At 51.2% G+C, this 17,152-nt stretch overlaps 1 protein-coding gene across 1 annotated transcript in view; it reads left to right on the top strand.

Moving 5' to 3' along the window:
• The first annotated feature begins 1,389 nt into the window (after window positions 1-1,389).
• The window catches only part of RRM2 (ribonucleotide reductase regulatory subunit M2), a 38,016-nt gene continuing 22,253 nt past the window's right edge, over window positions 1,390-17,152 (top strand). Inside the window, exon 1 of the mRNA XM_004696025.2 lies at window positions 1,390-1,569. Within this exon, the coding sequence (XP_004696082.2) occupies window positions 1,447-1,569 (123 nt within the window). The 5' untranslated portion in view covers window positions 1,390-1,446. The remainder of the gene's footprint in view (window positions 1,570-17,152) is intronic.

The raw sequence follows: 17,152 nt of genomic DNA, 5'->3' as shown, positions 1-17,152 counted from the left end.
TTTGGCAGACCTGGCTTTTATCAGATAAGCTCGTTGTTCTTGTTGTTGGGCACCATCGGGCGGGTTGCGATGCCCTGTAGCGACCTTACGCACAGCAGAAACCACCCCCTGGTCCCGCGCCATCCCTCACAACTGTACCTGTGCCTGGCCCATGGTTGCAGCCACTGTGCCAGTCGTCTTGTCTAGGCCTGCCTCTTTTTCGCCGCCCCCTCCGCTTGACCCAAACATGATGTCTGTCTCCAGGGACTGGTCTCCCTGGACAGCGTGTCCAAAGGAAGGAACATTGTGGCCTACTTCTTCCCAGACAAATCAGTCTGTCCTTTTAGCAGTTCAGATTGCGTCCATACTCATTATGACCATGGAGAAATAGATTCACATTCAGGTGGTGAGACAATATTTGAAACCTAACATCATGCCGATTTCTATTTTCAGTGCTGGGGAGAGCTGCCCCGCAGGGTGAGTTGATGGGGCTGGACAGCAGGGCCCCCATCACTGCTCTTCCAGCAGGGTGTCCGAGTTATGCATTTGGTTTCATGGTTTACCACTGGGAAGAAGGAAAAAAAACATTAGAGTTAGGACCTCATTAAGAACAGTTAACAAGGTTTAGCTAACTCTTTTGCATATTGGCTTATAAGTATTAAGTCCTGAAAGTTGGCGTGGCAGATCATGGGGGGTGCGGTCACCATGTCGCTAGGATCGGTTCCGGAACTTCTGCTCCACGCAGTGAAACAGGGGCGACAAGCCCAGTGTATAAAAAAGACAGAAACCAGAACCTGGTATCAGCCTCCCCACCTGCTTGGACAACCTCTGTGGGTTAAAGAGACAGCTAAGATGTTGGGGCTCAAAATGGTAGATGGCGCACATGGTTCACGTCTCTTATGACGTGAGATCCCACTGAAACGGAGACCTGGAATTCTTTTTGAAAAAGGAAATTCAGAACAGAAAGTTGGATGAGGGAAGGAGTGGGGGAGGGGGAAGGACAAATCCGACATGAGAGGTTGCCGCACGTCTCTGGAAGCTGGAAAGCCGATAGGAGACCCTCGGAAATTGCCGTTCCATCGACAGCCTGGTGTCAGGGAGTCAGGCTTTGTGATGGATGGAGGTGGCTCTAGAACTGGGTCAGCGGGAAGGAGAGAAGGTGCTCGGGAAAAGGAGTTCAGGTGTAGATTAAAGACCAGAGCCTCCAGTTAGAGTTCAGGTTAAATATTAAGAGTCTCTTGGCTTTTTAATCGGTGGCTCTTCCACTTGTTAGGTGGAGCTGAAGTCCCAGCCTGCTCCACGGGATGGATTACTGATTAATGTGGACACGCTGTTTGCACAAAGCCCTTCTCCCTGGAGTGACCGCTGAGCCCCTGGAATGCAATTTTTCTTCATTCAGCAACCAACCACCCCCCAGTGGGGTTGCTAGCATTTCCTGAGAGACGGCGTCAGGGTGCCAGGCCCCATATGACCCCTCATGAAGCCAGCAGTCTCCCAGCAACCTGTCAGGAAGATACTATTTCCCTCCCTCTGATGAGCAGCAATGCGGAGCTTCGGAAGAACAGAGGAAATACCTCAGGCTTGCAGCTGGTAAGTAGCCGCACTGGGACTTGAACCCACCTATCCGCTCCCCCTTTGTCTTCTTATTGGCTCCTTGGTGGCTCTGTCAAGTAAGCTTTGGATTGCGAACAGCAAGGCCAGTGGTTCAAATCCTAGCTGCTCTAGGGCAGGGAGATAGGTTTTCTGCTCCCATGAAGGCTTACAGCAGGGGTTCTCAAACTACAACCCCCCGGACCACATGCAGCCCACTGAGGACATTTATCTGGCCCCCTGGGTGTTTTTGCCCCATTTGTTTTTTTACTTGAAAATAAGATATGTGCAGTGTGCATAGGAATTTGTTCATAGTTTTTTATTTTAAACTATAGTCCGGCCCTCCAACGGTCTGAGGGACAGTGAACTGGCCCCCTGTTTAAAAAGTTTGAGGACCCCTTGTTTACAGCCTCAGAAACCCCACGTGGGGGCTGCTTGGAGTCAGATGCAACGTGGTGGCAGTGGGTTTGGGTGTTGTTTTTTGGTTAGCTATGACCACCTCAAAACAGACAGGCTGGGCTCTGATTCATAGAAAGTACTATATCAGTAGCCAGGGCCATCTCACAGGGAGGGTGATTGGCCATTCCTGCTTGCCTGGACTCACAGTATTCTGAGATGCAGGACTTTCAACCAGATCATTTGATCCCCTGGTGGTCTTAGTCTGGGTGCTCTAAAAGGTCAGAACCAGTGAAGTGCACATATCAATATGTAGACGTTGACTTTCAAAGAAATGGCTCATGTACTCACAGAGGCTGGGAAACCTCCAGTCCAGGTGTGGGTCAGGCAGCAGGCTGGAGGCTTCTCCTGACGCGTGGCTGCAGTGGCTGAGGGACTCAACGTGTGCATGCCCGGTGGCAGGCTGCTGGAGCTCAGGGCTGTACCAACTGGCAAGTCTAAAACCTTCACATCAGACACAAGCTTCTTGCATCCCAAGAGCAAGAGGCCATACCTGAAGAGACACATGCAAGATCCAGAAGGTGTAAAGTGTTTCCAGAACATCCTGGTAACATATTGGGTGCAGGCTGCGTCTCCACGCAAACGCTCCTTCCGACTGATTGGCTGCTCACTTTGGATCACAAACTGGAGAATGGGTACATAATGCCTGCAAGCCATGGAGAATTGCTGCCCGGCCAACCTGACACAGCACTGGCCTCACACTGACAACACTGCAACTAGAGCCAGACTTCGGCCATACTCCATCCACCAACCTGCCCCTCTTGGTACACGTCTATACCCTGCCCCCCACCCCCCCACACACAGAGGGAGGTACCACATGGGCCAGATCGGGCCCTGGTATTTCCCCCAAGACTATTACCAGAGCTTTGCACTTGGTCGGAGACCTGGTGCCATACTGGTGCCACACTGGGCTGTGACCCAGCAGTTCAAAACCACCAGCCCCTCGGAGGGAAAGGGTGATGCTTTCTACCCCTGCAAGAGGCTGCAGGCTGGGAAGCCCACCTGGCCTTTAGGGTTGCCACAAGCCAGAACTGACTCGATGGCAGTGGGTCTGGTTTGGGATTTTACATACAGGAATAGCCCCGTTGTGTTTTAGTGCTGGGATTTTCTTTTTCCAAACGGTTTTATTGGGAGCTAATACAGCTATCATTCCTTCAATCAATCACCTCAAGCAGTATTGCATAATTGCTTTCACAATCAGTTTCAATACCTTCTACTCCTTCTTGAACTCCTTGATATCAGCTCCCCTGTCCCCCACTGTACCCCCTCCCCCCAGGAACCCTTATTCCGCCTGCTGTCCCTATAGGTTCATCAATCCTGGGTTTCATATATCGAAAAACATGCAACAAAAATTCAAGAGGGCTACCCCAAATAACAAAATACATCAGGGATAAGCCCTAATATGAAAAATAAAACAAAAACCCACAATGTTGAAAAACAGATCAGGCTCAACGTGTATCAGTGGTGGGGATCAAGTGACAAGGTTCTGATCGGTCCAGTCAGGTTGATGATTTGGATCTCTGACAGTCGTCTCTCCAATACTGTCTGGTTGGTAACAGTTTCTTCCCATCCCCCCATTATATGTAGAGGGCCATCACCGGAGGCTCGTTTCCTGTGTAGATCTCACAAATGTATCTCGGGCTTCCACGGTCATCCACAGCCTTCTGCAAACTAGAATTTCACAGTTACATCGCTGATACTAATCCTCATTCGGCTTCAAGTGACATGATTTCCAATCCTTTGGTCACTAATGTTGGTGTGCTTCTTCCATATGGACTCAGTTGACATCTTACTTCGATGGCTGCTTGTTTGGAAACAAGACCTCAGATGCTATTTCATCTGATAGCCGGGCACCATCTAATTTCTTCACCCCACTTGAATTTCCATATTTTAAACCAGACTGTTACCCTCTCCTGCCAGGTGCCATCGTATTCTCTACAAACACACACAAAGGCTCAAGTTCACATTCCTCATCTCATTCACATCAACAGTTCCTGGAAGAGATGAGGGAAAAGATGAGGGATGCACCTGGAATGCTGTGTGTAATGGTCTCAGTACTCTTCCCTGAGCATTTCCTTCTGGACAAAGGAGAGGAATACACACACACACACACACACACACACACACACAGTGTTAGACTGGGTAGACGAGAGAATCAAATTCAGAGACACTCATATATATGTAAGAGAACTTTATATCAGGAAGTAATTAGGCATCAGTAAAGCATCCCAGCCCAGGTCAGATCAAGTCCATAAGTTCGATATTAGCCCATAAATCTGATAGTAGCCCACGAATCCCTCTAGACACACACAGCACATGCAATGATGCAGAATGCAGGAAGATCACAGGCCAGTGGGTGGAGAGTCCTGTGGATCCAATGGCAGTAGACCATCTTCACCGCTCTGGCTGCTATCCAGGTGGCTCTGGGCAGCTTGTCAACAGGAAGGTGTAGCAGAGAGAGAGAGTTCCCAGAATCCTCATGAGAAGGCCAAGCCCACAAGGAGGAATCATCAGGCTGTGGTTTGATTGACAGGCTACACTCCACATCCTTTTATCAAGTTGACATGAAATCACATAAAACACACACACACACGCTTTTAGTTGAGTGATCACAGGACAAGCTCTGGCCAATGGATTGTGAGCAAACGTGGTGTGCTTCACTTCTGGACAAGAACTGCTCGCGAGAGATCTCAGTTTAATCGCCTGAGGACGATTTCTTTCTCTCGGCCACCCTGGCTGGCAGCGTTCAAGATGATGGCAGCTCCATCAACCAGGGTCCCCGAGGGGGGAATTCTGAGCAGAGCCCTAACCAGCTGTCGACAGACAGGAGCTCACCCTCTGCTGTGATGAGCCGTGATTATTCAGGGGCTGTTTTTTGCTGTGATATGATCTACCTTGTCTGCACGGATATACCATAAATAAGAAATTTTCACTGAATTCTGCGAACCGTATGGAAACAAAGAAGAAAAATAGAGTCCGATTTTTAGTTCTGAAAGATCACTTTATCTCACCGTGGATTTAAAACACAAATACGTTTGACACTGGAGTTAGTTTTTAATCTTGGAGATTTTTTTTTTAAAGAGTGGTGATTATGTTTCTCTATATTTGTAAAGTGGTTTCACTGGGAACCACAGGGAAGCACTAAGAGCAGTACGAGAGGTAAACGGATTTCCCACAGCTCTTACCCGTGAGCATCTCTGGTGGACAGTCCCACACCTCTGCTGCCACTGAAGGCCCACGTTCTTCCCATTGATACAGCAGGTGGGCACAGACTGCCGCCCTGGGTACAGCAGAGCCGGCCAACTGGTGCACAGGATGCCACAGGGAAGCAGGCCAGCCCTTGCAGGGAGAGGAGATAAAAGGAAGTTCCTCTACCCAGGCAGGGAGCGGGCTGAATTTTCTGGGTCTGAAACCACAGTCCAGATATGTGAAACTGACTCTTCTGAGCCCTAAGAAGTTAAAAAAAATTAAATTCATAATTTGATCATATCTGTTAAAGTACAGAAATGATCATAATGCTATACGAATCTGGAAACTGTAAGCACAGCTTCCTTTTATGTCAGCCTGATGTTTTGAAGAAAATTAGAAATACTTAGACCTGAAAATGGCGTATTTACTTCAGAGGGTCGGCAAACTATGGCCAGGAGGCCAAATTCGACTTGCTGCCTGTTTTTGTAAATAAAGTTTTATTGGAACACATTTGTTTACATACGGTCTCTGGTTGCTTTCGAGCAACTACAGCCCAGTTGAGTAGGTTTGACAAACAGCTTATGTCCTGCAGAGCCTAAAATAATAACCATTTATCCCTTTATAGCAAGCTTGCTGATCTCTAGTCTACCTGACCAAACACACAGGAAACAAACACACTGGCATCGAGTCCAGGCCGACTCACAGTGGCCCTATCAACAGTCAGCTGTCCCTGTGCCTTCCTGAGACTGTAACTCTTTACTAGAGGAGAAAGCCCGAGTCTCTCCCGAAGAGCGGCTGGCTGGTGGTTTTGAACTGCTCACCTTGCTGTTAGCAGCCCAATGTATAACCACCATGCCACCAAGGCTCCTTAGTTTATTGACAGCCTCCGAGTTTCAGCCATGAATCCCAGGTGATTCGGTTTACTCACGAAAGGAAGTTAATATTAACCAGCTGAGATGTTGAGTAACTTATTTCTGCTTTCATACCTACACTCAGTGTAACAGTTCTTGTGGATAAAAGCCACAGGGTTCTTGTGGATAAATGAACCTTTCCGGAGATGGCTAAGTTTTTAGGTGTCCGTGGGTTTGCAAGTTTCCACAGCAGGACTAAAGAATGGGGAGCCCCCACACTCCCTGCGTGGAGCGGGCTCGGAGGAACCCTGGCCTGCAAAGACGGCGCGTGCAGTTAGCTGACACCAAGATAAAGTTATCGGAAAAGAAACCCAATCGGGCTAAACCGCTGTGGCTCCATCAATGTCTGTCAATACACAGGGCATACAGTAAGTGTGGGATCCACAAGTGAAGGGCGCGCGAGCCCGCAGGGACGGGTGGAGGAGACGGGAATGTTGGACAAGAAAACAAGCGAGGTGACACCGAGCCACACCTTGCAGAGGAGGAAAACGGATGTGACTTGGTGGATGGCGCCATAAAAGGTCCCCGAGAAAACACCAGAGCCGGTTTCGAAAAGATGGACAGAAGCAAGAAAGATCTCCCAAGCAGAGGACACGGCGGAAGCAAAGATTGCCCACGAAAATAACCACTGTCGGGTGGATTCAGACTCATGGTGACGCTGGACGCTAGGGTAGAACTGCCCCACAGGGCTTCCAGGATTGTCCACCTTTACAGAAACAGACTGCCAACCTCCTCCTGCTGCAGAGTGGCTGGTGGGTGGGCTCAAACTGCCGGTCTTCAAGTTAACAACCCTTGACCACGGAGCCACGAGGGCTCCTGAGCCACAGTGCCACGGTGTGTGAAGCGTAGAACATTAGCAAAGTGTAAGTAGATTTGTTACGAATGGGAGAGGAAGACAGACTCGAGAGCGGTGCCGTTTCCCGAGTGTCCCGGTGTGCAGCTAGCTGGCTCCTGTCTCAGGTGTCTCCGTCTCTTTGTGCTGCCGCCACACAGATCCCTCACGTGGGAAAGGTGAAACAAAAGAAGTTAGTTGTCTCACGGTTCAGGAGACCTGGAGTCTGCGCTACAAACATTGGCTCTAGGGGAAGACTCTTTCTGGGAGAAGCAGGATCCTGGTTCTGTTCAGCTTCGGTAGCCCAAGAATTGCTCAGTTCCCTGGCAACCTTCATGCACCTCTACCTTTCCCCAATGTGTGCCTGCTTATCTCTGTGTCCCTGCTGCCCCTCGTCCCAACTCAAAAGAGACTACAAAGAATCGGCCGTGCACATCAGAGGACTCAGATGCTGAAAAGCTTGTGGACAGAATTGAGTCATTGTCAGAAACGAAGGCCTATTGAATGGACGCACATACACTCACGCTCTGCAAGACATTACTGACGATCAGCCGATGGAGCTACGCTGATGCAGCCGGAGCCCTGGAGCTAGAGGAGCCACATGGAGACCCACGCCAGCACTGAGATGCTTCTACCACCACTGGATCCACAAGACCTTCCACCCTGTGGTCTTCCCACATTCGGCGTCTGTGCATGTGTTTTGGGAGTCTGAAGAAGAATTTATAAATTGGTATCAGACATATGGGCTAATATTGGACTTACAGACTTGATCTGGATTGTGCTGGGATGTTTTCTCAATATACAATTGCTCTTGCATATAAAGTTCTCTCTGACACGCGTATGAGTGTCTCTGGATCTGTTGCTCTAGTCCACCTGGACTCTCACACCAACCTCTCGGAGGAGAAAGGGAGGCCTGTGAGAGTGTCAGGGTCCCAGAGCCACGCTGCTGGTCTGTGTCCCCCCTTACCTCTCCCCACCCCCACGCCTGCTCCCCCCAGAGGTCCGAGTAGCCCCTCATGCACGGCATGGGAGCTCAGGTCTGCTGTGTTGCTGGCCCAGGGTCACACCACCGGGCAAGAGGGAAAGGAATTCACCACAGGTGTGCCTGGTTCTAAACTGGGCCTTCTGTGCTAAGGTGACCAGGCGTCCCACTTTTTGGCGTTTTGAAAAAGTCCCGATTTTTTTTTTTTTTAAACATTTTATTAGGGGCTCATACAACTGTTATCCCAATCCATATACACATCAATTGTGTAAAGCGCATTTGTACATCGTTTCTCAAAACATTTTCTCTCCACCTAAACCCCCGACATTAGGTCCTCATTTTTCCCCTCCCTCCCCGCTCCCCCCTCCCGCATGAGCCCTTGATAGTTTACAAATGGGTATTTTGTCATATCTTGCCCTGTCCGACTTCTCCCTTCATCCACTTTTCGGTTGTCCGTCCCCCAGGGAGGAGGCCACACACAGTTCCATGCAATTGGTTCCCTCTTTCCTACCCACTCTCCCTCCACCCTCCCTGTTTTGCCACTCACACCACTGGTCCTATAGGGCTCATCCATCCTGGATTCCCTGTATTTTCAGTTCCTATCTATACCAGTGTACCTCCTCTGGTCTAGCCAGTCTTGCAAGATAGAATTCGAGTCATGGTAGTGGGAGCGGGGAGGAAACCTTTAGGAACTAGAGGAAGGTTGTATTTCTCATCATTGTTACATCGCACCCTGACTGGCTCATCTCCTCCCCGAGACCCCTCTGCAAGGGGATCTCCAGTGGCCTACTAATGGGCTTTGGATCTCCACTCCACACTCCCCCCATCATTCACTATGGTAAGATTTTTTGTTCTGATGATGCCTTACACCTGATCCCTTCGACACCTCGTGGTTGCATAGGCTGGTGTGCTTAAGTCCCGATTTTTTAAAAGAATGCACGACAAGCTAGGGGACGGTCTATTTGGTCCATATAGACCAAATTTTTAATCACCACCCCCCCCTCCGGTCAAGGGTGTCCTGCTTTAAATCTGGTCACCTTATCTACGCGGCCAACAGTTGGGTGACTGTTCTGGGCCTCCAGACGCGATGACACAGCGTCTGGTCCTCCGGGTCACACTTCAGACCGCACGGTCTCAGCACAGTTCTCAGAGGCTCGGGAGAGGTTTTCTTCCAGCTCCTCACCCAACGGACAAGGACTTGTTAAGAGCATCAGAGTGGAATGTCAGGGCTCCCTCTGGTGACTATTAGTGGTGTAACAATGTCAAGGAAACAGACCAGAGGGACTCCCAGAACGTGTCACCCCAAGGAAGGCCGGAGGTTCAAAACCACCAGCCACTAGTCTGGAGCAAGGTGAGGCTGTCTGCCCCAGAAAGCCGGCAGAGCAGTGTGAGTCAGGATCAGCTCGGTGCCGCTGGGGGCAAGGGGCTGGGCAGAGGCTGATGGCTTCCATCAGACCTGCGGCTCACAGGGAAAGACGAAGCTTTCTCCTGCTGGAAAGGTGGACAGCCTCGGACACCCCGTTCTGCCCTGCTGCAGCTGGAGCTGACGTGGTGGCAGGGTCTGGTCTGGCTTTGCCCACGTGCAAGGCACTGTGCTCAGTGCTGTGGGGACATGGGGCTGAGGAGGGCCTTTGTGTTTGCCCGGAGATGAACGTGCAGCATGTCTGTGCCAAGGGCAGCTCTGCACTCGTCTGAGGCCGGATGGTTACCCTGGAGACATCCAAGCACCTTACGGGGTGCAGCAACTGGACTTAGAGCCTAAGGACCACAACCCTGGGGGGAGGGGGTGGGTGGTGGCGGGGTGCGTCTTGGTCAATTGGCATAAGGTAGTTCACAAAGAGAATGTTCTACGTCGTACTTTGGAAAACGGCACCTGGGTTCTTAAAAACTTCCATGTGGCCATCGAAGATACAGCTGTTGACCTCCCTCCCTCTGAAGCAAAGGAAGCAATCCGTCCACAGGATGGATGGCCCACAGGAGCCACGGCTTCTGCTCATCTGAAACCAGAAGTCCTAGATGGTGCCCAGCTACCACCACCAGCTGCTCAGACTGAGACGTGAGAGGTTGGCATGGAAGTGACCTCCAAATAGCCTAACAGACCTCCAAGTCCAGATGTGCTGGACTGACAGAGCCTCGAGGCACCCCGGAAACTCTGCCCAAAGATGTCCTATTTACAGGGAATTAAAGCCATGCCCGAAAGTCACCGTTCAGTCAAACAGATTGACACAGAAAACAAACCATGGCACCCCTCTTCCCCCATCTTGGTCTACGTCCAGTGAGGTGAGCCGCGTTTCTCTCCGGCAGGACTTTGAGAACATTCCCCAGCATCCTCTGTCCAGGGCGTCTCTCAGAGATGGGTGCTCAGAGGGAGGCACAGAGCTCGTGTGGCCGCACGGGCCCCTAGGTGGCAGCTGTCCATGGAGCTGTGGAAAGTCAGCCCCCACCTAAGAGCCATTCTCTAGCCGGCCAAAGGGCAGTTTCACAGAGCGAATTCTCCTTGGGGGGGAGGACGGCTTGGACCCGCCTTTGGGGCCCTCACCATGATAATCAAAATGTCCTCTGAAGATAAGGGCAGGTGGCTCTGAGCCCCTGAGAGTGGTGCTCCCTTGTGCTTGTCCGCTGGGAATCTCAACACCCCAGTGGGGCACCCAGAGACAAAGGCCACCCAAAGCAAGGGGCCCAGGGGTGAATACAACCATTTGGGTCTGAAGTGGTTTGTTTCCCAAGACCTGAGACGCAGCCCAAGGCCGGAAGACTAAACTTTCCCTCTTGCTCCTCACTGGGAGCCGGATGGCTGGATGGCCACGCCCACACCCTGACGCTGCACTGGGAATTCACTACATAAAGGGTCTGGTGGCTAAAGATCGGGAACCTGGCTCAGAATAGGATATAAACAGGAGCCAAAGTGGATGGGGCAGCCAAGAGCAGCCCATGCGATGCCCCCCACCCCCACCCCTGGAGATTGCTGCCCCGACACCAGGCATTTTTGAAGGGGGCTTTTCTGGCTGTCTTTTGAACTTGGGCCCTCTGCATGAAGAGGCCAAATGCCAAGCAAGGGCATGCTTTTGGCGGTGCCTGGGTCATATGCAGGCACACAAGTGGCTGGGGAGTGGGGGATGCTGCTCTCTGGGGCCTCTAAAGTGGGAGGTGGGGCCACATTTGAGTGGTGGTAGCCAAAAACTGACCAAAGTACCCTCCAGGGCCTCTGTGACCACGGCCAGCAGAGCGGCGGGACCAGAAGGGGCCAAGCGAGCAGCTGGGCAGGCGCTGAGGCAGCAGGGTCAGGTTGGGGACATGCGAAAGGGCTCAGGTATCAGGTCGGCACTGTGTGCGTGTGCGTGCGCGTGCGCGTGCGCGTGCGCGTGCGCGTGTGTGTGTGTGTGTGAATCTCAAGCAGAGGAATAATGGGAAGGCATGTTCATTGAATCAGACCGTGCCGCAGAACAACACAGGGGCCCCATCCCCCCTCCCCGGGCGACACAAGGGAGGAGGGGAATCCAACTCCTCACCTGCTGGAGCGAGGCCTGTTCCTTGGGGCACAAGTCAGGCACGCCTCCACTCTCCATCTTTCGTTACCCAGTTCTCCCACAGCAATCTCATCTCTGTCATCTGTTGCAATGGCCGTTACAGAACTCACAGACAGAGCTCACAATTGAAGGGGTTCTCAGAGAGGCTAATAGGTTACCCCAAGTCAGGAGCAATAAACAATAAGAGATGACCACAGAACGCCACTACTCGGTCAGCAAGTGGCCAGCTCTCAGCTTCTCAACCAGGTATCCCTTTCCCTCTGCCTCCGCGGGCCAGGAAGCCTGCTGCGCTGCCTCCCAGATGCAGTCTCTGTGCTGCTCCTCTGTTCTGTCTCATGTCTCCTTGCCTCGGCCTCTGGTTGTCGCCTGGCTCCTTTGTCCTGCCCCCACGGTGGTCCCTTCAAGCACCTTCTAGCAGAGGTCTTGCGCCAACATGCACCACTGGTGGGCGGCCCGGCTTCCCTGATGGCCCTGGGATCGCTCTTCATTTCTGCTTCTGAGATGACTGCTCCCCGGGCAGCTAGGGGAGCAATAACCAAGACTGGCCAATCCCCTCAATGCATGCTGCTTCTTCACGTGGTCTCCCCCATCATTTGGTGGCAGTTATAGAGCCACGGCTGAAAGAGCCACAAGGAGAAACTTCACAGTGACACATGGAGTGGATTTTGGCAAGGCTAGCCTCTGGAAGCTACTGCCATGGCCCACGCCTGGAGCAGGGATGGTGGGGTAGTCCCATTATCTGGTGTCAATTTGAGGATTCAAAGTGGAAGCATGGAGTCTAGCCTGTCAATCAGGCAGTAGCCGGATGACCTCATTTGGAGGCGCTAAGGAGATAAATAGCTTGCTGGAGGTGGGATACACGCTCCCTCCCTGCGAGACATCCCTGTGGAGAAGACACATGGAGAGAGACTGATAAAGCCGGAGAAATCACGTGAAGACCCCTGCCAACGCTGAGGAGACAAAGAAATGCCCCCGTCACCCCCCCTTCCCTCTCCCTTTGTCCCTCAATAACCTTTGCAGCCACAGATGAACCTACATCCCTGCGCGTTGCCTGCTCTAGGTGTTTCGCAGGAGATCACGCCACGTTGTGGATGGACTCATTTCGGGTCGCATCACTGTTTCAAGTTGCACCCATGTTGTATCTGCCGGATTCCTTTCTCTTTACGGTGGAGGTCCCGGCTCGACTGGGTGCCTTCGTGGTGCATGGCGACTCCTCTCTCCGTCTGAGGATGGGCAGGGTGAGGGTGTGTGAGGAGGCAGGACCCTCACCCCTATTCAGGTCACCGCCCCCATCCAGCTGTAAGGGAAGCTTCCCTGGGGTGTGACTTGCCCTTTGTATTACACGGTTAGCTGACAAGAGGGAGCCCTGGTGGCTCACTGGGCTACACACTGAGCTGCCGACCATAAGGTCTGAGGTTCAAAGCTACCGGCCGTTCTGAGGGAGACAGATGGGCCAACTATTCCCATAAAGCCCTCGTCTGGGAAACCCACGGGCAGGTTCTAGCTGAGCCAGAATGGGTCTCCTTGCAGCCAGCGAGATTGTCTGGAGCTCCTCAGGGGATCGATGGAGAGAAAACTCAGTAGAGAGGAAGGGAACTAACGACCGTCCAGAAGAAAAGCCTTTTGACGCGGCGCGGTGCCTGCACCCTCACCTCCAACCCGGGGAAGGCTGATGCCAGGACGCAGGCAGATCTCCGGGGCCCGGGGCCCACAGATGGCGAAAGGGACAAGGGCCTTCTCCCAGGACTGACACAGAGAGAAAGTTTTCCCACAGAGCGGGGGCCTGGGTGTGAACGTCAAGAGTCCTAAACTGCAAGAGAAAACATTCTGTTTGTTAAAACCATTCACGTGTGGGAATTTCTTACAGCATCGCTGAGACCCCCCACTGGTCAGCTTGTCCTGCGGTGGCTGTGTGTCCCTGTTGTATTAGAGATTAAACTTGGAGCAATTCCCAGAAATTTTTTTTCCTGGAAGGCAAAGGTTTAATGAATCCCTAAGTCCATAGACTCACCCTCTGTTGAATTCCTTCTCATCATTGACCGGCAATGCGAGTAGCCTTGCCCTCTGGCAGTGCCTTGTTATTAGAAAGCACATTCCTACCTCTCCCCTACAGTCCAGGGAGGGGCAGCATCCTCCTCAGGGAAAGGCCTGGGCGTTCCATGGATGGAACTTGGGGCACTAGGATCTGCATGACCATGACTCATACCCTATCTTGGTTGGAAAGGCCCAGAACAAATTCTACAAGCTTTCCTTGTAGAATTCGCCCTGTACATCTAGCTGGTGTGCATATGCCAGTAAGGGCTCCATTCCCACTTCTGCAGTACCACCTACACCTGTGACGTCATCATCTCATCTGTCATTCCCACTTCTGCAGTACCACCTACACCTGTGATGTCATCATCTCATTCATCATTCCCACTTCTGTAGTACCACCTACACCTGTGACGTCATCATCTCATTCGTCATTCCCACTTCTGTAGTACCATGTACACCTGTGACATCATCATCTCATTCGCTCTTCTGCAGTACCACCTACAACTGTGATGTCATGATCTCATAGAGGTGACTGGTCTCATAGAGGTGACTGGTCTCATATGAGTGAGTGGGCTCCTATGGGTGAATGGGCTCCTATGGGTGAGTGGGCTCATACAGGTGATTTCTAAAAGGAGCTGCCTGGATTGTTTTTCACATTGAAGTGGAACTGGAGGGTCCCACCCCCACATTCCATGTGTTAGGAGAAGCAGGCAGGGAAGATGTGGGGGCTGCCAGGAATCACACTGACCTGGGGAGCAGCATCTCCCAACGTGCTGGACAGGGAGAGGCTATGAAACTTCGTGGGGAAACGAGGTGACGGTGACGTGGCATGCGGGGTGGACGTGGAGGGAGAAAGTGGTGGCCTGCCCTGGTGGCCCTGGTGGGTGCTTGGGAGCAGGCCTGGTGGCTCTACGGAGGACAGTGGGAGCTCCAAATATCTGCAGAGCATCTGGTCGGGTGGAGCCGCTGGCAGATCCCCTCTAGCCACAGGCCAGGGTCTTGAAGAGCCTATCAGGCAGAGACCATGCGAATCCTGATTATAGAGGCCAGTTGTCCTCCCTATGGACACCACCTAAATTTGTACTGGGTGCAAGTATCCCGTAGTTGTCCCACGACAGAAATGTCTTCCCTAGCCTTTTGAAAGTCAGTGGGGTCTCATGTATTATTTGAATTTTCACCTTTATGCTAATATGACCTTATCCTTATCACCTTAGTGCAATTTGTCTTGCACTGTTTTCTGCTGGGTGCCCCAGCCGTGAAGCACAGGAGGAATGGAGTGTAATGATAGTAACTGACACAAGGGGTTATAGGGAATGCAGGGGTTGGGGATAGTCGCTGATACGAGGGAAACGGGATTTGGGAAGTAAACAATGAAGGTGGGAGGGAGCACTAGAACTGATAGTGATTGCACAACTAATTTAAAGGTGATATGACCTTGGTGGGGGTGGGGGAAAAGGCTCTAAGATAGATGTGGTGGTGATCGTACAACTCCCCTAGATGTGATTGGACGATTGAATCATTCAGTTGTGTAATATGGGAATTATTTACCAATAAAACTGTTGGAAAAGATAATAAAATATAGTAAGCACATCTAAGTTTTACTAGTGGTTATTTCAGATCAACGAGAAAACTAAAATCAACCCCCTGCCACTGAGCTGATTTCCAGTCTGTATGCTGCGCGACTCATCCGAGACGCTGCAGCATATGAACAGAATGGGGCATCCGGATTGCAGGGAGGCTTATTAACCACTGGGATATGCGGACGACACACCTGCATGCTGAAAGTGAGGAGGACCTGGAGCACTTGCTGATGAGGATCAAGGACGACAGCCGTCAGTGTGGACTAAGACTCAGCGTGAAGAAGCCCCCATCCTCACATCATGATCGAAGAAGGAAAGGTTGGCGTTAAGGACTTCATCTCGTTTGGAGCCACCGCCAGTGCTCACAGGAGCAGCGGTCAAGAGATCAAACACCAGATTGCCCTGGGTAAGGCTGCCGCACACGACCTCTTTAAATGTTGAAAAGCAAAGATGTTGCTTTGAGGACTAAGGTGCGTCTGACCCATGCCCATGATGTTCCCAGTTGCCTCCTATGACATGACAGTTGGACATCGAATAAGGAAACGTGGAGAGGAATCAATGCATTTGAATGATGGTGCTGACAAAGACTACTGAAAGTACCACAGATTGCCAAAAGAACAAACAAGTCCGTCTTGCAAGCAGTAAGGCTAGAGTGCTCCTGAGAACAAGGGGAGCACCTAACAACATTGATATTACTGTTAGTTTAGCCAGCGGTATAGAATTTAAAACACTGGAGAGGCAAGGGGAGGACGGAACTGCACAGGGCTGTTTCATAGACCAAAATACGTGAGCGGCTGATTTGCACAGATTAACCACATGGGTGAGCAGGCTGGGTTTTCCATGTCCGTTGCTCACCCTCCCTGCTTCCTGAACTGTGTCCTGGGACAAAGGTTGCCCTATGGGTCTCACGCGGTCGGTTATGCTGAGGACTGTATGCTCCGTAGTGTTGTTGACCTTCCAGTCATGTCTGTTGTGGGCTGAAACCTGTCTGAGTGCAGGCCTGAAGGCCCTAGTCTCCATGGCTCCACCTGTCTCTCTGACCAGCGAGCCTGGTCTTGTCTTCGATTTTCAGTTTTGCTCCAGTGTTCTCCCCCTCTGCCGAAGGTCTTCTAGTGCGATCACTTTCCAAGCGGTAGGTGGTGCTTGCTGGGCACCATCTGGCCCTTCTGATCTGAGTCGCGAAAGCTGAGGTTCGAGCAGCTCGGTAGACTACTTGTTCCCAAATGTCTCTCTTCACTTTCCTTTGCTTCTGCAGAGAGACCACTATTTTTTGTGTGCCTTAGATGGCTGGTCCTAGCTTGTAAGCCCCTCCTCAGTTTGCATTAATTTTATAGAGGGAAAAATAAACATATTAAGATGTTCAGTAATTTGAAACCTCCCCGGGGCACTCATTGTTTTATATCATTTTTGTCTTTCCAGATCACTGTGAGCTCCTTGTGAACAAGAAGTATTTCCCATTCCTCCCCGCCTTGCATTTCCGACTCTGTTTTAAATAGTGCTAAGGACTCAACTAACACATATATCGACTGAGTGCCTACTAGGTTCCAGGCATTTTCTAAATGCTTGGGATACAGCAGTGAACCAAACAGACCTAAAAATGTCTACTCTACATCCTAGTGAGGAAAACAAGAAATGGACCAAAAAACCAATAAAGCAAATATTGTAGTATATTGTTCAAAGATGATTCAACAGAACAAAAACAAAGCTGGAGAGGTGCTAGGGGGCGGTAGAGGTCACTATTTTAAATCAGTGGCCAGGGAAGGCCTATGCATTTGGGCAAAGGGTCACAGAGGTGGCAGATTGGAGGCGGGAGGCAGAGGGCAGTGATACAGAAAGCCTTTGGTGGCAGAGTGCCTGGCTTGTCCCAGGACCAGCAAGGACACCACCGTCACAGGAGAAGGGTGGGCAAGAGGAGCCACTGAGACAGGTCAGAGGGGAAGGTGCTTAGATCGTAGAGTCCTATGGGCTTTTCTTTTTTTTTTTAAATCATTTTATTAGGGGCTCATACAACTCTTATCACAATCCATACACACATCAATTGTGTAAAGCGCATTTGTACATTCATTGCCATC

Source organism: Echinops telfairi, unplaced genomic scaffold (genome assembly GCF_000313985.2).
Source record: "Echinops telfairi isolate 266 unplaced genomic scaffold, ASM31398v2 ScPeMD7_9;HRSCAF=40, whole genome shotgun sequence".
NCBI classification, from domain to species: domain Eukaryota; kingdom Metazoa; phylum Chordata; class Mammalia; order Afrosoricida; family Tenrecidae; genus Echinops; species Echinops telfairi.
This window is presented reverse-complemented; position numbering and strand designations above follow the sequence as displayed.